The sequence below is a fragment of the Pan troglodytes genome, chromosome 9 (assembly GCF_028858775.2).
Source record: "Pan troglodytes isolate AG18354 chromosome 9, NHGRI_mPanTro3-v2.0_pri, whole genome shotgun sequence".
NCBI classification, from domain to species: Eukaryota; Metazoa; Chordata; class Mammalia; order Primates; family Hominidae; genus Pan; species Pan troglodytes.
Window position 1 is genome coordinate 34549433 of NC_072407.2, and position 21990 is coordinate 34571422.

Consider the following 21990-nt stretch of genomic DNA (forward strand, 5'->3'; position numbering starts at 1 on the left):
TAACATGATTAAGTACCTACTAAAACAGCACAAAATATAAATGCTCCAACATCCAATGCTGCCAAGACCATGATAAAACTAGTACCTGTACATTCATTCACTGCTAGTGAAACACACAGCTACAGTGCCCTTGAAAAGCAAGATGCCAACATGTAGCAAAAACCATAGAGAATTTCATATCCTTTGACTTAGCAAATTAAGTATAGTATTTTTCCCTAAGAAATAAATCAATAGAAACAAAACGACATACACAAACAAAAATGCACATTTCAGTGCTAGCTACCAGAGGAAAAATTGTTATCAATTTAAATGCTCATTTTTAGAGAGATGTCTTATTAAAGAAAGGCATAGCCAACCATATGAATGCCATGCTGCTATTAAAAAGAATAAATATGAAAATTTTGCAAAAACGTTTTGTCTTACCAATAAATACTATTAAATGAAAACAGCCAAAAGTCAAAAAGCAGGTATGTACTCAGATGTCAACCATATAAAATGTGAACAGATGAGCAAAGTCACATGAAAAATCAAAATAATTATGTTATTAGTTAAGTTTATTGCTTACGATTCTAAAATATCATCTTTCCATTAACACGTCTTATCATTTAATCGAAAATTAAAAAAATTTTCAAACCCTGCTTTAGTTTGATGGAAAACAAAGTTGTAATGTTTTTGCCTAAATCTCCCAAGTTATTTTTGTTGGCTGACATATTATTGACAATGTTACGCTCCCAGAGTGATGTCTGCTCTTTACTATATAATTCTTTCGTCTTTAGGGATTCTAAAATCTCAGAACATTTGCACTTCTTTCCCTCTGCTAAGAGGAACCAGGATCCAATATTTTGCAGTAACTGACCTGTGAGTGCCTCCACAATACCCAGAAAATTGCTATTATCCTTTTTACAGGACACAGGGCAACTTCACATCCCAAGTTTTTACTTTACAGTAATACATCTCATGTTTTCAGGGGTCTTAGAACACCCTCCAGCTCACTTAGGAAATCCGCTCCCAAGCAGCACTGTGCTATAGGAATTTTGTTTCATATAAGGACTTTTATAACCCCTTCATTTCTTAGAAATGTTCTCTTACTAGTAGGTCATTTGTATATCTTTGCTTATAATATCTGGGGAAAAAAAGATTGCAGAGCCAATGAATTAAAAATATGATTCTAGGTCTCCTGTGTGCCAATGAATGCCCTCATTAAAGCAGAATGAGTGAGATGAGATCGGTTTCAAAGCTTTCCATCCCTTTGCCCCAGAGCCACCAAGGCCAGGCACTGAAAGGATGCACAGTAAAATTAAATATCTAAAAATTCATCTTTAATTAACAGAATTGGATTAAAGCTAGACACCACCGCATATCATACGAGAAATGGCTGAGCTGGCTTCCAAGTGCTCTAATTCAATTAGGACGCAGTGAGTGACACTCGGACGGGAAAGGTTAATTGGGGCCGCCGGAACGCAATCATTCCTTACCTAACCAGTCATTAAACTTCTTAACCTCTGAGGGCAGTCCCAGCTCGGTGAAATCGCCTGTGTGGAGAAGGATGTCCCCATAAGGCATCTGGATACCATCTGTTCTGGAGTGTGTGTCTGAGATGCAGACAAACCGCGTGTGGCCCGCTGGTTTTGGAGTGTCATATGGGATGGGGTCGACCCTAAAGTAGACATAACAGATCCCATAACAGTTAAACATATTAGAACCCTTGAAATTGTCATCGCACATACATATTTATTATTATTCGTGGATGCACCCAGACAAACTGACGCAAAGGCAGAAGGGCCCATTGTAATTAAGGACACTTCTGGGTGTAACGGAGACAGCATCACCCATCTACAAACCCACTGGGCAAATTCAAAAAGACTTACTTACCTGGTAGGAAAATTAAAAGGAATGAATATCTTACATATAGATTTGAAATAACCCAGGAAACTGATAGAGTGATTAATGGTGAAGTTTAGGGATACTGAACCTCAACTGGGGAAGCAAAATTATGCTATTTCTCTCTCATCATGCTCCAATTGATCCCACTACTCATTAGGAAATAGATAACTAATTTATTCCTTCTTAAACATGCATAACTTAAGCAATGAACTAATTTACAGAGAGCAGTCTGCACATGCTCTGCCAACTGAGATGTGGAGAGACAGCACTTATATTTAATTTCCTTTCCACAACCATTCAACACCTGTATCTTCTGGTTTTTGCTATTCACAAATCAAACTGTAGGGAGAGAAGGTGATGCCAAAATAACAGAGCTTTAAAAATTAAAAAAAAAAAGACACTGGATGTTAAAAGAACTTTGTCAAACTCGTTTTTACTGCGATGAATTATCTGCAGTCCCAGTTACACCTGAGGTTACCAGGAATGCTCAAATGCCTTGGGCAAAGATTCTATTCAGTACAAATATTAAGCCTTTTAATGGGATGTATATATCTACATATACGTTAATATATGTATAGTTTTAGAGATCTAAGCACTGTGAAATTACACCAGGGCATAAGAATCAAAAGGCAAAATGATCAACCCAAAGCAAAGAAAATGAAACAGAACATCCTCATTTAATTGAGTGTAACAAAGTGTACTAAATAAACTTGGTAAAGGAATGCAAATCTGACTCTTCAAGCATACAGTTTTAATTATTTAAGGGGTTTGTCGCAGAGTTAAGGATGCTTTAACTATATTAACTCTACACTGACAGCCTCCTTTAATTTCTCTGTAGGAATGTACACTTATTTTCGGATTATAGGTGAAAAGAAGCAGTTTTAAATGCAAAGAGAAGGTCACAAGAGAAGCAAATATGCAATGCAGAGATTAGAGTGTGAAACATTAAATAAGGAACAATATTTCATATCCCAGCCCCAACCCTTGATAGTTAACATGCAGCAGAGAACACACTGAAAGCTCCACACAAGACTCCCTAAACATATTGCCTCTACAGGCTTTGTTTAATTTGTTTTCTCTTTTCCTTTATTTATTTATTTTCTTAAAGAAACAATCTGTTTTAACAATGACAATTTCAGTGAGGGAAATAGAAGAGATCAGTGTGCAACCTGGATAGTCCCACATTTCTTCAATGACTAACCTTTTTATTTCCTCTTATCTGTGTCGGAGAAGGAAAGTAAGAGGAGCAAGAAGGAAGGGAGGAAAGGAGGAGAGTAGGGAGGAAGGAATTGTGAACTGGTTATCACAGTGGGTCTAATTGGAAGCCCAAAAAGAAAGTTTAACTTCCGCAAAAAATTAATGGATTTTTTCTGTTAGAAAGGTTAGAAATTAATATGCTGTTACCACGTAGAAAATTCACTAATCCACTGTGATCTCATTAGTAACCTGGAAACCCTCCTCATTATAGCCGATGTTGCTTTTTTAGATGTAAAAATGTTTGATGTCTTCCTTTCCATCACTGAGACTTGGTTACACTCAGTCTCGGTGCTTACCATCTTAGCAACATTTCCTGTCTTTGAAAAGTAGTTTTCCCAGAGAAGGAATGACTGTTCCCTGCTGGGGCTGACTGTGTCACTCTCTAAAAGTGATAAGTAATATCCCTATACCAATAGTTAAATGCTCACTAGAATAGGACTGTTTGCATTTATACTTAATGCACCAACATTTGAATGAAAATTTAATAAATCAGCCACTACATCTCTAAATATATGAATAAATGTAATATCTACCTATTCTAGTGTTTGTTTTCTAGCTTTCATTCTAATACTAATATACAGACACAGCCCCATTTCTCCTTTTCTGTAACTCAGCTAAGCTACAGACCCAGCTACTGCATCAAAATCCTTTGGGAGGTCATCTCAGCTTATCAGACAGACATCATTGTCATTATTTTGAATTAGACTGAAAGTAGCACAGATGTAAACCTCTTGTTGTAAATAGTTCCCTGTTCTATGAATCCACCCACTTTAAAGTAGCCAGTCATCACATGGTACATAATTGGTTCCTCATCTTGACTTCATACTAGGCAATAAATTTTCTGACATTATGGGGAACACTAGGCAATTTCTGAATCACTTCAACCTCTTTCTCCACCTCCCACCTCCTTCAGAGAAACATTTAAATATCAAAGTCCAAGGAACAGCAGAGTAGAGGGGACAGTAAAAATGGGAAAAGTGTTTCTTCTCAGCTTTGAGCTGAAATAGTAAGTGTTTCTTCTCAGCTTTGAGTCCAAAGTAGACAGCAAGACAAGCAAAGAAGGCTCGCACATCTACACCACCACCATGATGCCATCAAAGAGAAATAATGTGTAGACACTAGGGAGAATGCACAGAAGATCGATTCAAGGCAGGGGATGGGGGAAGTGAGGCGTATACAGATGCAGACTTTATATAGATATCCTGACCCAGAGGCACTGAGAATCTTTGTTATCCATAGGACTAAGTACAAAGCAAGAGATGGTTTCAGAAGACAAGGCAGTGCAACATGCCAAAGCCACTCTGTGAGATGGTACAACAAATATCACCTGGAGCTCATAGGAAGAAGACATTTCCACCCAGAGGCATAGAGTTGAAAATAAGACCTCTAGCAGAGTGGGCAAATTCCAGTGGAGATAATTAAAACTGAGACCACCCTCAGGAAACTACTCCTCCCAAATTGGGCATTTGATAAACACCTGGAAAAGTCAAGACAGCCAAACATTTTCACTATAAAAGTACATCTAAGGGAGACCCCAACTGCTATTGGAAGATCCTATCTGTTCATATTGTGTGAAGGCCCTCACACTATATTTTCATCCTTAGCTTACAACTTTACCACTTACTGTTTATGCTGCTGAGTTCTCAAATGACCTAACATTTCCCCTAAGGCATCGTGTCAAATATCCTAGCAAGTGAGTATCTTACCAAGGCAATCTAAACCCCAGAGCCAGATTCAAATATTAGAGTGATATTTGCACATATGTTTGAGTACACCTGGGGGACAACAAGGTGACATGGGAAGATGAGAAAAAAACACAGCAGCATAAAATCCCAAAGCAGGACTAAACCTTATGGGGCATCTCGTTCAATGTTTTACATGACATCTGAATCTCCTCTATCCCTTCCCTCTAGATGACATAATGTTTTGTGTTTGTTTGGTTTGTTGGTTGTTTTTTCTTTTGTTGTTTGTTTGTTTGAGACAGGATCTCGCTCTATCACCCAGGCTGGAGTGCAGTGGTACAATCATAGCCTACTATAGCCTCGACCTCCCAGGCTCAAGCAATCCTCCCACCGCAGCTTCCTGAGTAGCTGGGATTATGGGCACAGGCAACCACACCCAGCTTATTTTTCTTGTTATTAGCAGTAGTACAGGTGAGGTCTTGTTATGTTTCCTGGGCTAGTCTTGAACTCCTGGGCTCAAGTAATCTTCCCACCTCAGCCTCCCAAAGTGCTGAGATTATAGGCGTGAGCCACCCCTACCTGGCCTCAATTTTCATTCTGAGGTTTCCAGAGAAGGAGAGCTCCTTCCTCCCCCTGTGCAACCCATCCTAGTTTTTCATAGCTTTACTTGTTAGAAAGTTCTGTTTCAGATTCTGTACCTCTGAGAAAGCTGAGCATGGTCCAAAGACTTTGGCCTGGAACCTGAAGACTAAGTAACAATTTTAGGTCAGTCATTGGCTTTGGGCAACTTCCTTGATTTCTTTAAGCTTCACTTTTTCTCATCTGTAAAATGGGAATAATAATGCCTAATTTTCTGTGTTGCAATGTGGATGCAAACTATCAAGTACAGCATCTGACACACAACAAATGCTCCAAAAATAGAGTAGCAGAATAGCGTAAGGGTGTAGGATGTTTGGCTGCAGAGCCAGACTGCCTGGCTCTGAAATCCACTCCACAACTTATTAACATGCAACACCAAGCAAGTGGCTTAACCCTTGTGCCTTGGTTCCCTCATCAGTAAAACAGATATAAATATAGTACCTATCTCCTAAGATTGTTATGAGAATAAAAAGTGATAATGTACTCAAAGCATTTAGAACAGTGTCTGACATGAAGTAGATACCCAATAAATGTTAGTATTTTTTTTTTTACTAGTAACTAATAGTATTTTTACTACTATTAGTAGTAGTATCATTTAACTTCTATGACCTCCATCTCTTTTTCTGTTGTAGGGAGATAATAACATCTACCACTCACTCAGGGACTTTGTGAGAATTAAAAGAAATCACATACACAACACCCAGCATATACTGGGAGCGGAATCCATGGTCTTTAATATATTTGTTTCCTGCCTGTCCCTCCTTCTTAATCCTAGTTCTGCACTCTGAAATAACAAGAAAATAAGAACCCCGTCCCTTTTCCATTGGACAGTTCTTAAACTATTTGAAAACAATCTATTATAATCCCCTGAAATCATCTCCACTCTAGTGGAGTAGCTACAGTTTCTTCCATTTTTCCTTGTGTGATAAGATGTCTAATGTCCTCAGAAGGTGATTTCCTCCCAGATATAATTTCACTGGGGAGAATCCCTCCCTTTGTAGTGTCAGAATTCATGGTCTGTGTGAATTCATGAACCAATGAGCTGTTCATCAAAGACAGATGCTAGCCCAGGCCATGGGGAGGTGGCACTGCTGAACAAATTGGCAGATTTTTCTAGAGAAGGCCTGAGCTATCATCTTAAACCATTTTCCAATGAACTTTCCAAGTTTTGTGCCAAGCCTCAAATCTTGTTCTTGAAGCTTGATCATCAAATGCTTACATATCTCACTGCATATTCAAACAAATAAACCATTCTTGTTTATTCAGTCTTGACATATTAGGGTTTTTTTACTCACAAAAAATATGATAATATTATGGCTTCCATTCTGATTCCTCTTCCGGCCATATTTATTATTGTTTTTCCAATAACAAATGAATACAGTATTGCGAACCTCATTGGTAGATCTTCAGAAAAGCTGTCATGTGGTTTGTTGTGACATGGATTTCTTCTTTAGACCATGTGTGCAGTATAACCTTTGTGTATACAATCAACCTACAATTCAGTGAGAGAACAGAACTGTATCCTTACAAAGCATTTTAAAGGGATTTCAGTGCTTTTAGCAACCCCCATTCCACTTTAAAATCCTCAGGCTGTGCTTATGGATTCCACTGAGGTTTTCTTATTTTTGTTTTTGCTTTTTTTAGACAGAGTCTAAACTCAAGTACAGTGGCATAATCTCACCTCACTGCAACCTCTGCCTCCTGGGTTCAAGCAATTCCCCTGCCTCAGCCTCTCAAGTAACTACGACTACAGGCATGCGCCACCACACCTGGCTAATTTTGGTATTTTTATAGAGACAAGGTTTCACCATGTTGGCCAGGGTGGTCTCAAACTCCTGACCTCAAGTGATCCACCTGCCTTGGCCTCCCAAAGTGTTAGGATTACAGGAGTGAGCCACGGTGCCCGGCCCACTGACTTTATCTCTAAAAAGTTTCCAATGTGATATCAAGGCTTTCCTTTTTACCCAGAAAATTTAGATAGCATTAATGCTAAACTTATATTTGTGATGTTCTATCATCCAACCTGGACATACTATTTGATAAAGACAAGTAAAACCTGCCGGCACAACAATGAACAAATAAATAACAGGTTTAAGTTACCAGAATGACAGAACTTTTATGTTTAAAGGAACTTAGAGATGATCTGATCCTGTGTTCCACTTCTTTGAGGATCATCTTCATGGCCTTTGCCTTACTCACTTGTACTAGTCCTTAATTTTTGTTAGATGCTTAATAGTTTTTACAGAAATATTTTTTAGTTTTGCCCTGAAAAACAGCATCTTTGAAGTCATCAGTCAGATATGATGGTTTTACTTTTCTACTACACATTAAAATAAACACGAGCCAGGTTCGGTGGCTCATGTCTGTAATCCCAGCACTTTGGGAGGCTAAGGTGGGTGGATTGCTTGAGCTCAGGAGTTCGAAATTAGCCTGGGCAACACGGTGAGACCCCATCTCAACCAAAAATACAAAAAAAAAAAAAAAAAAAAAAAAAGCCAGGCATGGTGGTACATGCCTATAGTTCCAGCTACTCAGAAGGCTGAGGTAAGAGGATCACTTGAGCCCAGGAGGTCAAGGCTGCAGCGAGCTGAGATTGTGCCACTGCACTCCAGCCTGGGTAACAGAGCAAGACCATCTTAAAAAAATAAAAATAAAAATAAAATAAAATAAACATATAAGTGTTCAATTTTTGTTTAAGGTATGTCTCCTCTAAAGTGTCTTGCTTATTAATACTAATGATACATAGTCCATGCTCTGGAAAACACTGATCTGGTTTAAATTGACTCATTTTACCAAGAAGAATCTGAGCCATAAGTAGAACTCAGATTTTCTAACTTTCAATTCACTTATCTTTCCACCCACTTAATTTTGCAAGCTAAAATATACCTGCACTTGGAGAATAAAAATAATTTTAAAAATGACAAAATACTGGCAAATCAGTCACCTAACTCTGGCAACCATTAATATCTAGAGAGACAGTCCAAAATTATTGGAATTAGTTGTCAAAAATATCCAAGGTTTAGTGCTCTCTATCCAGTCATGGATAATTTACATGAGAAGTGAAGTAATGACTTCTCCTAAACTAAATAAGTCTCCTAAGTTTACCAAAAAAATAAAAATAAGTCTCCTAAATGAAAAAAAATGCATATTACAGGGAGTGAACAATACAGAAGTTTGATTTTTAAAATGCTGATAAAGATATAAAGGTTCCTCATTCTCAAGGATCTCATGTCACATGTACATATGGATTTTGCTTCCACATACAGGTCTCTTCAGAGGGACTAGTTCAGTTGACTGATGAGTCTCATTAGAAAGAGCCCTGGCTGTGGAATCCAGTGGCTTTTGTGCTCTTACTACATATATCATCAATCAGCTGTGTGACCCTGGGCAAGTCACTTCCCCTCTTCTAGCCTCTGTCCCTCTAGTGTGAAAAGAGAGGCAAGACCAAATGACTCCAAAGTTCCATGATTAGCCACACAGTTTACACACCACTATTTACCGATGAAAGAGCAGAAACAATTCAGGTTCTGAAGTCACTCCAAACCTGTTCTTTCTCTTTGCAATTTTATTTTATGCTTTCCCAGACAATGCAAAGATAAATGCCATCCAGATCCATCCACATATAATCAGAATTAGCAAGACTTTAAATAAAGAGAAGTGAAATTGCAATTTACGACTGTAGACTGAGCTTCTAGATATATCTATTCCAAAAGAGAACAAAGAAGCCAGAATTCCAGTTATAACAACAAAACAAAAATGACAGAATATGTGATTGAACTAAGGCGTTCCAGAAATGGCGTTGTTCTTTTTTTTTTTTTTTTTTTAAACTAGGAGCTGGTAAAATTCTTAGTTTAGCCATTATGCCCCAGAACAGTAATGGTGCTGAAACACAGTAAGCAGAACAGAACCAGATGTATAAAGATATTCACATTTGTACCACAGGCACTGCTTTTCTTTAACTGCTGAACTGCTGTATCAACACTGTTCTATTACCAACTAATTATAGCTAACAAAGCCCACTGCACGGAGTGTGTCTCCTCTATTTTTTCCTCTTACAAAAGTACAGTGCCGACATTCAATGAATGTTAAGTGGTAACAATTTCATTCTTTGAGCACTGCATGCAATATGAATTCATGGTCCTTCTCCTAGTGCCATCTGAGGTGTTTTTATGTGCATCAGGCTAACTACCGTGTCAGCCACTGAAACCTCTCAGATGACATATCGCTGGGTCATAAATATCCCACTGGAGATGTATTGTCCAGGGTTAAACGTTTCCCTCCCTTCTAACATGGCAATCACGTTAATCAGCTTAAAATTCTGGGTAATGGCCATGCATTTGAGAAAAAAAGCCATGTGATACTGTACTGAGTGCCCATTATTCCACACAGTATGTTGGTCTGTCAGTTGGTCAAGCAGTAGGTCAATAACCATGTCTTAAGCACCTACCTGTGTACCAGGTACCCTGGTATGTATAAAGAAGACAAAGAAGCAATAAAGATGGTTCCCTCAAGGATTCTGCCAATTTACTATTCAACAAATGCTTACGAACATGCCTGGTAGCTGCTCTGTCATCTAGTCATTTCATAAGCATTTATTGAGCACCTTTTATGGGCCACAGACTGTGCTAGTTGCTGGAGAGACAGCTACCAGCCAGTCTGAGATGGTCCATGTGATATGTAAATAGGTGATTTATGAAATAATGCACAAAGTGTTATAATTAAGAATGTTTGAGGTGCTATGGAGTAAAAGGAAAAAATATCCAGCACTGCCTATGGGCTAGGAAGAAGGACAGGTAACATCGCAGTGGGTACAGAACACAAGGTAGTATGTCGATTTCAAATGCATGAGACAAAGGATTGGCACTATTAGGAGCTCAGAAAAAAGACGCATGAGAGTGGCCGGAAGCTGGGACCTCACTTGGAATTAAAATAAGCACAAGACTTGGAAACTCAGGAAGAAGGCCATCTAGAGAACTATTAAGAGTGGTGTGAAAGCACTTAGCATGTTCAGGGACTTGTGAGTAAACAAGCATGGCAGAAGCAGAGTCACTATGAAGGTGAGCAGAAGAAGATTTGAAAGGCCAGCGGGATTAGGGTCTGAACCTCAGGGAGCCAGACTATGGGGCTTGAACCTGGAGGGCATGGAAAACATCTTTCTCCCTCTACCCAGTAAGAGGAACAGAGGGCCACAGGGAAAGCTGAATTTTAGGAAAAGTGGGGTTGCTCCCTACAGGATGGGAGGTGGGGGGATTCTTGAGGAAAGGTTGGTTTGTAATTTATTGCTAAGAATCTAGGCATATAGTGACAAAACCAAATCCATTTGAGAAGAAAATACAAAAGAGAGAATGTGAAGGCAACAGGAAATTGATGGTTATCGTAAACAGAAACCATCATGATAATCACATAAATGTCTACTGTAAGGGAGAAGTAGAGAAGTAGTCAAAAATGGACTACAACATCCTACACCGAGTCTCCCGTAGCTCTATCTTACAGCCATCTATACCACTGATCAGGACACGAACATCATTTTTTGGCTGAACAGAGTAATAGTGATGATGATGATGATGAGAAATGGCAGCAGTTTTCATTGAGAAGCCAGGCACTGTACAGGGCACTTTACATGGATCACTTTCATTTGACCCTTACAGCGATAGGCTCTTTTTCCCATTTGGCACACAAAGACACTGAGACTCAGATTAAGCAATAGGGCAAAGGTACAGGGATAGGCGGTGGCTCTGCCCCAGTATGACTGCTCAATGTCTGCTTTACTCCAGCTTCTACAATCTCCTCTTACACAAAACAGCACACAGAGATCTAAGAGCAGATTCTGTTCTAAAATGGGACACATAGTTTTAGGCATGACTGATATATATATATATATATATATATTTTAGACAGAGTCTCGCTCTTGTCGCCCAGGTAGAGTGCAGCGGCACAATCTCAGCTCACCGCAACCACCTCCCAGGTTCAAGCTATTCTCTTGCCTCAGCCTCCTGAGTAGCTGGGACTACGGGTGTCTGCCACCACGCCATGTTGGCCAGGCTGGTCTCGAACTCCTGACCTCTGGTGATCTGCCTGCCTTGGCCTCCCAAAGTGCTGGGATTACAGGCATGAGCCACCATGCCCGGCCACAACTGATTCTTAAAAAGTAAGTTTATCAATTCAACCCAAAGTTCGGAAAAAACAATAGAGACATGCCTAAAACTATTATTTTAAAATCATAGTTTTAAATCAATCATTACAACATCATGAACAAAATGTGGATTATTTCCAAACACTGCCCGGCCTCAAACATGTCTTCACCTAGCTCAATCCAGTAGAAAGAACATTTAAGAGCCATCAAACACACGAGCTTGTTTTTTTAATGTTGTAGGGGAGAGAGTTGGGAGTGGGGTTTACAAAGAGCATTAACTGACCCTAACTGACTCTACAAGATTTCTTTTTTATTAAAATTCAGCCCAAATTGAGAACAAATTCTGTCTTTTCTTCCTTTCCAACTCATCAAAGCCCAGTTCCCCAAAGCTTAATGTCCCACAAGTAGTTGTTAATGGGCTTCATTGTTTAGTTAATTGTGCTTATTGGAAGTGCAGGTAACTTCATATTTGCATGGCTAATGGGCCTTCTTTAAAGTGTGTGGCCATTTTAGTTGGCTTTTAATGGTCTGTATTGTTTTTTCCCAACTTTGAGTTGAATTGATAAACTTACTTTCTAAGAACCATCAATGCCTAAGACAAAAAGACCATTTTTTACTACATAGGGGACATCATTTATGTGAGTTTGAAGACAAATGCTTATTTGTAAGACAACATGATGTCAACAGTTAACCACCTTTCAAAATTAATTCAATACAATAATTATTAGACTTAATATTTGTTTCTCTGGAGGTGGTTTTGTAACAATAAAGAACTATTTTACCCTACCTCTTTATCCCTTGCAGAAATGGCTGGTTCACTTTTTAGCCACAAAACTCACATAGTTCCCACTCAACCAAAGAACTCATGAAAGACTACTTTCTTCCCTCTCTGGAAATGCATACTTACTACCTTGGCAGAGTATATCATAGTTTCCTCATGATTTTCACAGGGTTTGTATATTCAAGTTGTAGACGTGATGGGTTGACTTGCCCAAGATTGCCCAGCTAGTACGTGGCTGAGAAGAGAATCAAATCTAGGTCTGACTGCAATTCCAGTGTTAAGTAACTTCAAACACTAACAAAGAGAACTAACTACCATCTACTGTGTTGTGCTACAACAGGAGTGGCATGTCCAGAACTCTTTCAACAGGGAAAAGTTTGTTCACTCCTGATTTAGTCACTCAACAAACATTTACTAAGCAACAACTAAATGTTAGAGCTCTGATAGAAGCTTTATTACTACTAATAATCACGCCTAATATTTAGCAGTATTTACTATGTGCCAGGGGCTTTTTCTAAATTATTACCTTTAATCTTCTCAAAATCTCTGTGTGATGTTTGTGTATGGCTATGTGTGTGTGATATTCTGAATTCTCCAAACTTCACTTAAGGTCAAACATTAAGCTTGGAAGTTAGAATCTGGATTCTGGCCTATCTAAACCATGAGCCTATGTTCTTTGTATTGTATAACTTTGTAACTTACAGATAATGAAAAGCAATGCAAATAATTTTTGTCTACAGATGTAAATAAATTATGTCCAGTGGAGGTTCAATCGACTTCCCCTCCACTTTTGATCCATTTGCAAATTAATTTCAGCATTTTTTTTATTCCATATAAATTCATGGTTCTACAAATCTGTTACAACAACTTTCTTGGTTCCCTCATTCATTAACAACCTAAGTAAATTTTCTGACAGGTGTTTGTATATCTGTATTTGAGTCAATTTTTAAAAAATTATTCTTTTGCAGAGGTTACAAAGATGCCATTTTTACTATCTTGAACCTCACATTTTCATTTGGGAGGGCATACATACCAAACTGTAATCAATGTGACCACAAATTATATATACCTATGTACATACTGGGGAGGGAGAATGGAGAAAGAATAAAGTGATTAAGAGGTCACTTCAGCAAACAGTGAGGTCACTTACAGAATCCATAAGACCTGGCTTTGGACCATGGCTTTCCCACTACCTAGGTATGACACTCTGGACAAGTTTACTAAACCTCTCAAAGCCTCATTTACCTCATCTGTAAACTAGGGATAATAATAGTACTTGCCTCATAAGATTGACTATCAACACAAAAATTAAGTAACTATCTTTTTTTTTTCTTAACTGACGGGGTCTCTCTCTCTCCCAGCCTGGAGTGTAAAGGTGCGATCATAGCTCACTGCAGCCTTGAACTCCTGGGTTCCAGGGATTCTCCCACCTCAGTCTCCCAAGTAGCTGGGACTACAGGCATGTGCCACCACACCCAGCTAATTTTTATTTTCTTATTTTTTGTACAGACAGGGACTTGCTATGTTGCCCAGGCTGGTCTCCAATTCTTGGCCTCAAGTGATTCTCCCACCTTGGTCTCCCAAAGCACTGGGATTACAGGTGTTAGCCACCATGCCCAGCTTAAGTAACTATTGCTTGTAAAGGGCCCAGTGCATATCGAATGCTCAGTAAGTGTTAGCCATCATTATTGAGATTCTTCTATGAGAAATATTGATGAAAGAAATTAGTTCTATTTAAAAATGGGTAGATCTTCACAAAAGAAGGTGCATTTTACCTGGGACTTGAAAGGTTAGGTCACCAAGCAAAGAACTGGAGTAATGTCATTGGACATAAAAGAAACAGAATTTAAATTAAAGAGGGAGAGAGTCATGAAAGGATCAACAAAGGTGAGTCATAGTGCCAAATGTACAAAGAGGTTAATTCCCAGGGGGACACTGCGTTTGTCAGGTGACCTGAATTTTTCTAAATTTGTTAAAGCTTGTGCCTCTCTACTTCACAGTTGTATGAAGATTACTAAAGCCAAATAGGAATGCATTATCCAGGTACCAATTTACATAAAAATCTAGACACCAAATCATCATAACTACAGTTGTGACTACTCACCAGTTCAAATACCCTTCAGGAATAAGTGGTTATTTTATTCTAAACTTTATAAGCAACAAAAAAATATGAGTTCAAAGTACAAACCACATTTTATACAGATCGAACTTTATACAACATACTTTAACAGTTAGCTTGCATTCAGTGTGCACGCATATGCATCCCTATACACACATGAAAATAACACACAAAGCCAATTACATCCTTGCTCTTACCCTGGACGTAACTGCTTTCTTTCTGTACCTGGTTATATGTCATTTCTACATTTTATTAGTCTTGTTATGGCTCACATCAAAATTTCCCCTGCTCTATTTCCAATCAATTGCTTTCTTGGATACTTTGGACAGGAGAATAAACTTCAGATAATTCTCAATTCTGTGTCAACATTTGCTAAAAGTTTACTAGAAACTCTTAATGCACCATGTTTGCATAATCCCATCTGTTTGCTCCTTTTTATTCCTTCATATGCTCAAGTGAATGCTAAACTGTAAAAGGCCCACTATCTATACATATGAGTTCTACAAAGTTGCCTACTGTAGAGACTTGCAGGTCTCCTATAACTCAGGAATATTAACTGTCTCTGTTAAGAGCAATGATGGATAAGATGGAAAAGATTTAACTTTCAATTTTGGGCAGGAAGATTACTTCCTCAAAAAGCCTTCTCCTAAAAACAAAAACAAAAACCTCACAGGTACTCCCTGTGCCCTACTATTAGAGCTCATCCCAGCTCTAGTCTCTGGAGGTTCTGCCCTGTGATTGTTTCAAGCTCTCTTCCTCATGAAGAGGTGCACACGTGACTGCCGCCATCGATAAAGGCTGAAGTGAGTGTACTTAGCTAAAGGGCATTGCAATAATTTTTCTCTTCCACGTGAGAAAGTTAGCCTTGAAAATTCTCTGGCTCACTGCTTGTTTTTAAATCATCTTTTGGGGAGGGGTGGCCAAGGGGGCATGTTAAGTTCAAATCAGCCCCTCTTCCCACTCCCATATCAATTGCTTTTTTAAAATAATAATAAGATAGTAGCACCTATCAAGCCTTCAGATTTGCTTTGAAGACAGTGCTAATGACTCAACATTTTAATGGGCAATGCCCCCCAATGTCCATTGTAGGAAAGCAGTCCTCGCTGATAGATTAAATTTGATTAGCACTGGGGCTGGCGCTGTTCCGTGGAGGCAACGTGATTCCTGTAGGAATCTAGGGTGAATGGTAGCCTGAGAAACAGTCAGTGAAAAGATTTATAATCTCCAACAACAAATCAGCCCCTGGTTCCAAAGAAATCATTGTGTCTTTCCCACCCCTGCTGTAGCATGTCATCTATACTAGGAAACACACTGAGTATCTTGAACCTGTCAATGAGTGCAGCAGGACTAGAATATAATTTTTCTTTGTTTGCCCTGACTCTTAAATGTTTGCTTCCAGAGCCAAAGCCCGTCAGTACTCCCATTATGGCCTTGCAGAGGGGATGTGAGAATAGTCAGGAATTTTGATGGGAGTTTACCACAGCAAAACTTCGCAGAGCACTGGTGGCAATTTAGGAAGCAGGTAATTTTTAAAAGCACTTGGCCTGAAGGGTATGGACAAGTTCACACACACATTTGATGTTTCCACGGCTTGCACGGCTGAAGAAATGAGCTATTTCCATTCTCCTCTCATTCCGGAGTGAAAGAGTAAAACCTCAGCCAGGTCTGTCCGGGACACTTTACTAACCAGAAAGCACAGCCTGGGGAAAAAATGCAATAAGATCTCCCGCCAGGTCCAGTTCAGGCCCCTTCATGATGAGAGGCCAAACATCAGGAAAATTTGGTAGCAGTAATGCTGGGTTTCTGAGTTACAGTGTTTTCTCACAAGTGATTGAGTATAATTCACTCAACTTGTTCTATGCAAACTGGACTTGTGTTTAAGTCCCAGTTAGGACTTAAATCCAAAGAAAGTTAACTACTTTGCCCCTCTGACCTGCCTGCTATTCCCTTCCATCTTTATCATGTATATTGGTAGAATCTTTCATACTTTTTCAAAAAGTTGACTCATACATAATTTCAATTCATTCTCATCTTATCAGTAAAAAGGGCACTGTAATTATTCCCATTGGAGTCTAAGAACCAGAAGGGTTGAGTGACTTGTTCATGGCCAATGTTAGCAGCAGAACTGGATCCACAGTGTATACTTCCTAACCCCCAGTAATAAAAATAATCACTAACATCAATGAACACTATTCCCACGCTTAGGCACCGTGCCAAGCACTTTATGAACATTACCTCATCCATTCCTTGAGAGAACCCTATAAGGTAGGTATTATTAATCCCATTTTACAGATGAGAAATACTGGACTTACGAGGTTACATAATTTCCCCATAGTCAGAGATGCTATAAATCATGAGGCCTCTGTTATAAGAGGAATAGAATTCCTCAGCTTACCTATAGTCCCTCCCTGTCCAATGCTTTTGTCTACACAAACTCAATGCTAAGTTGAAGAATTGTAAGTTTTCTCCTGATTTCAAATAAATTCCTTTTAAAATATCTAATAAATTTATGAATTCTAGTTTGGTCCATTTTGATACTGTCAAAAAGAAAACACACTACAAACTGAAAAGTGCTGTCTTTTGTCAGGTGTTTTTACTGATCCAAGTATTATTTGCTTCTATCTCTTATTTCGTTTAAAAGAAAAACAGATGGTTTAATATAAATTCCTGCATGAAGTTTTCTAGACTCCCCAGCAAACTTTATGAGCATAGTAAGTTCTAGAGACAAACAGCATGGATTTAAATCCCAAATACACAAACGGACAACCTCTGGAATATGGGCAAGTTACTCAACCTCATACTTCAGTATTCTCACATCTGTGTTAGGGGTAAAAATACTTCATAAGGATGTTATGAAGAAGTAATGAGAATGCACTGAGCACGGTATAAACGACCCATAATTACTGGAATTGTTTTGTTGTTATTTCTGCCTCTGCAAAATTTCTCAGGATTGCCCTAATTTCACTAGGTTGAAAAAACCTGAACACGCTCCTTGATGAAGTGTTCCAAATACAGGTCTCTCATAAACGGATCATAAAGCATCCTACACCCTAACTGGGAAAAAAAATCATGTCATTTTACACTTCATAAGTCAATTCCATCTCTTAAAATTATTATTCATCCGGTACTATTAAAACTGTCATCTTCTATAGCACCTCAGTACTCCTATCAGATAGGTAGGTGTTCTTGAACACAATGTCCTGTGTTAATCTGGTCAAACAGGAGCCATCTGCAAAGCCAGAATGGCAAGGGACAAGCAAATTTCCCCGATCCACAAAGGGGAGTTTCCCCAAAATATAAGAAGTTTTATTTTTACTGTGAAAATGCTTTTTTTACCCTAGTTATGTAATATATGCTTACTAAAGTTAGGGATAATTAACGTTAGTAAAATTAAGAATATGTATATAAAAAGCAAAGAAAGATGAACCCATAATTCTGCCTCCCAGAGATAGCTACTAGTAACATTTTGGTATCTTTCCATTTCATCTTTCTGCTATGCATTTTAAAAATATAATTGGAATCATTCTGCATGCAAAATGTTATATTCTGGGTTCTCTTTCTTTCTGTTTTGTTTTGTTTTGTTTTTTCTCTCTCTCTCCGTTTAGACCATTATAACGTCAGCATTTTCCATGTTACTGCAGACTCTTTATAAACGTTTTCACTGGCTGTGGGATATTTCACAGGTTAGTTTTGTCACAATTTTCTTAACCATTTCCCTTTGCTATACCCCCCAAAGGCTTTTAAGCTGTCAGGCCCAGACAAGATTTCTAGACACACAGCCCTAAGGATGGGGCCTGCCTGTGGTCATAAACCAAGCCATTTTGGGAACTAGGTACATCACTTTTCACGATAGGTAAGAATCACCATGAGTCCTACTCTTCAAATGCCAACAGACCCTGAGTCCAGTGATGTGTGAACCCCAAATGCCAGTAGTTGTGGTCAACAATTACAGCAACTCCTCTAAGATAAATAAAATAATGTTCTCGACAGGCCCGGCCACCCACGGTGAGCACAGGGAAGAGCACAAACACCTCCCACCCACCTCTGCTGCCTGTGTTCCAACGCAAACCAAGGGTGCAGATGTGAATTCCTTCTTTTCTCCTCTTGCCCTACTCAGTTTATTTCCAAAAATCACTGTTCCATCACCACTCAACACCATTTGCCATGAACTGCACCATAAAACACACTTTTTAAATAACAGACCACGTTCATTATATTTTCTTTTTTAAAAAAGAAGGCAGAAGGGCAAGCATTAGGTAGAAAAAACAATGTAGAACTTGCAATAGTCATAGACTGTAACACTGAAATCAGAAATCACAATTACCAAGGCTCTTGTAACACCCTCATGCACGTGTATGATCATCATCTTAAAATCCAAGATTCAAAGCTAAGTCTTTGAATTCAAAAATGGTTGTGTGGTCTTACAGAACAACTTCTAAGTTGCATTTGCATTTCTTATGGTTCAAACAAACAAACAACAAACACGAATTTTTGTTTTAAGCAGTTAAAGGTTAAGCAAAGACAAAAGAGCATTTTTGCACTTCCAGGCACAGTAGCTGGAATTTTGAAAATCTTCACCGTTCCTGTTAAAACAAGATTGAGAAACAGGAAAGAAACTGCTTCAAGTTGAAAGTCAGGATGGCTTAATGGAAAACAATGGGCTTTGTCAGGATAAGAGCTGGGCCTGAATTCTGATTCAAGCCACATGCGGGAGGGATAAGCAGCCACTTCAAAGGGTTCTTTGAGTGTTAAACATGGTATCTACAATGCCAAGCACCATCTCTGGCACACAGAGTGTAAGGATTGCAGAATTATTGTCAACAAGAAGAAAAGCCTATACTGCAAGGAGGAGGAAGCTGTCAGGGAGTCATATTGCACTGACAATTTATGAGTGTAAGTAATCGTAAGCATAAGGTCAAGGACCTAGAGATTAAGAACCTAGGACTATTGCTTCTTTTTGTTAACTTCATGAAGCAAACCAAGAACTGAGAACAAAAAGTACACTCTTCCTAGACTTCTTGGTTTGTCTTGAGGCAGCCTGCCCAATTTAGAGTCCTTGGGTACTTTGTGAATTTCTCAGCAACTGCAGAGACTGGTTCTCCGCCCTCATGTCAATCCCCTACACAGAGCCATGGCAACTTTATGCCCATCACTCACTTTAGTCCAAGGCCAGGCTCCTAAACCCACCCTGATTGTAGGTGGCACTCGGAAAAATCCTAACGCAGGCTTCACACCGCTCAGAGACAAGTCATTCTGCTTGTCTGCCACTGCTTGTGTTTCACTTCAATTCTAGTAAATGGGCTTCTGCCTCTTTCCTGTTGTTAAGCTTTGCTATCCTACCACAACTCCAGGGACTGCAGTATGTCCTTGTCCTGTTCCTTGAAGGGTAGTCTCCTGTTTTAAAATTTTTGCTCTGAAACTCCAAAATATCCATTAGATGTTTGCCACTTGCTCTGCATTTTAGAGGTTGTTTTGTTTCGTTCTGAGATAGAGTCTCACTCTGTTACCCAGGGTGGAGTGCAGTGGCACCATCTCAGCTGCAACCTCTGCCTCTCAGGTTCAAGAGATTCTCGTGCCTCAGCCTCCCAAGTAGCTGGGATTACAGGGGCCTGCCACCACGCCCAGCTAATTTTTGCATTTTTAGTAGAGATGGGGTTTCACTGTGTTGGCCAGGCTGGTCTTGAACTCCTGACCTCAAATGATCTGCCTACCTTGGCCTCCCAAAGTGCTGGGATTGCAGGCATGAGTCACCATGCCCAGTCTGCACCACATTTACTTTGGGTTAGAAGATCCCCACGTGTGTCTGTCCTTAGGCCTGACGTCACATGCTGTCTTCTCTGACATCAGTTCTCTAAGTACACTGCTCATTGTGATTTCTTGTCCTCTCCAAACCCACAATTCACACCAGCCCCAAATGCAGATAGTCTCCCAGATTCCACAGCAGTGCTGGTTTAGACTATTCTGTCTCCTTCACCATTTCCCAGATGTCATGGTATATGAAAGCAGAATTACCATCATCTACTTAATTCACCCCACAGGACAAACTATTCTCACTCAACTACAAATTATTTTCCTAATGTTGGACTTTTTTTCTTCCTCCTCATGGAAACTATTTTAGTCCATGTCCTCTGCACTGGTCACTCAGCCAGGACTCAGTCCACTTGACAGTCCAGGCACCCCAAACACCACCTCAACACTGTGACTCTCTTGCTATAGTGATATCAAGATACCCCAATTCACAGATTTGTGGCACCAGAAAGCAGTTTTAGAAACTTACTTTATATCTTACAGATAAGAAAATATCAAAGTGTGAGTCAGTGGCAAGGCTGAAACTAGGAATTTTCAGACCTAGAGTACTTCAGGCTACTGTTCACATGGTTCTTAGATGAGTGACATGGTTTGGCTGTCTCCCCACCCAAATCTCATCTTTAATCGTAGCTCCCATAATCCCCATGTGTCATGGGATGGACCCAGTGGGAGGTAACTGAATCATGGGGGCGGGTTTTTCCCGTACCCTTCTCATGATAGTGAATAAGTCTCACAAGATCTGATGGTTTTATAAAGGGCAGACCCCCTGCACATGCTCTCTTTCCTGCCACCGTGTAAGACATGACTTTGCTCCTTCTTCACCTTCTGTCATGATTGTGAGGCCTTCCCAGCCGTGTGGAACTGTGAGTCCATTAAACCTCTTTTTCTTGATAAATTACGCAGTCTCAGGTATTTCTTCATAGCAGTATGAAAATGGACTAATACAATGAGTATGTCTATGAACCAATGAAAAAAACAAATCCTCTGCACATTCCCCTGGAATCTCAAATTCTTCATTCCAGCCCAGTCTCCACATATTTTTTTAATACTCCCATACTGACATGTTCTTTTAGGAAATTTCTTTCTTCCATAGGCCAAAGATTCCTCAAGGTAGAGAAAATATTTTCCTTCTTAAATTTTTCCACTCAGTTTTAGATGTTCAGCTGAAAAAGTTAATAGCCTTGAGTGTTCCTTCTGTAATTCCATGACTTACGAGAGTGAGGTTTCCATTTGCCACTCTCTCCTGCATTATCATCAATCCCTGTAGCCTTTCAGTGGAAAGTCCAGGAACTAATAATACAAAGAATTCTAAGTAACTTCAGCCTAAAAGCTTAGAATGCTTGAAATGTAAGGATCCTTGGAGACCATCTGCTCTAACCAGTATTAGTCTCATTTTACAGAGTAAGGAATGGAGGCCTACACCATTTGACTCTTAACCCAATATGCTCTTCTCCATGCCATTCCCCAACCTCCAAACAATGAATTCCTCCATATTTGTTTCTGAGTGAAGATGTCATCCTAGGTCATGCTTCTCTATAGAATCTCAATCAGTGGAACTATCCCAAAAATATGTTTGTGGGTCTGGATTGCATTTACCTCATGCTTCTTCATGACTTCAATTCCATCCACATGGTTTTATCATGAACATTGTTTGGAAAAGAAAATAAAATAGTCAAATCCAAACCTT

General features: G+C 39.3%; 1 protein-coding gene across 8 annotated transcripts in view; it reads right to left on the bottom strand.

Annotated features, from left to right (window-relative positions):
• The window catches only part of MPPED2 (metallophosphoesterase domain containing 2), a 202159-nt gene that overhangs the window by 149752 nt on the left and 30417 nt on the right, over positions 1-21990 (bottom strand). For all 8 annotated transcript variants that reach the window (XM_016920605.4, XM_063783956.1, XM_054662182.2 and 5 more), the window contains one exon: positions 1476-1657. In XM_016920605.4, coding sequence (XP_016776094.1) covers positions 1476-1657 — 182 coding nt within the window. The remainder of the gene's footprint in view (positions 1-1475; positions 1658-21990) is intronic.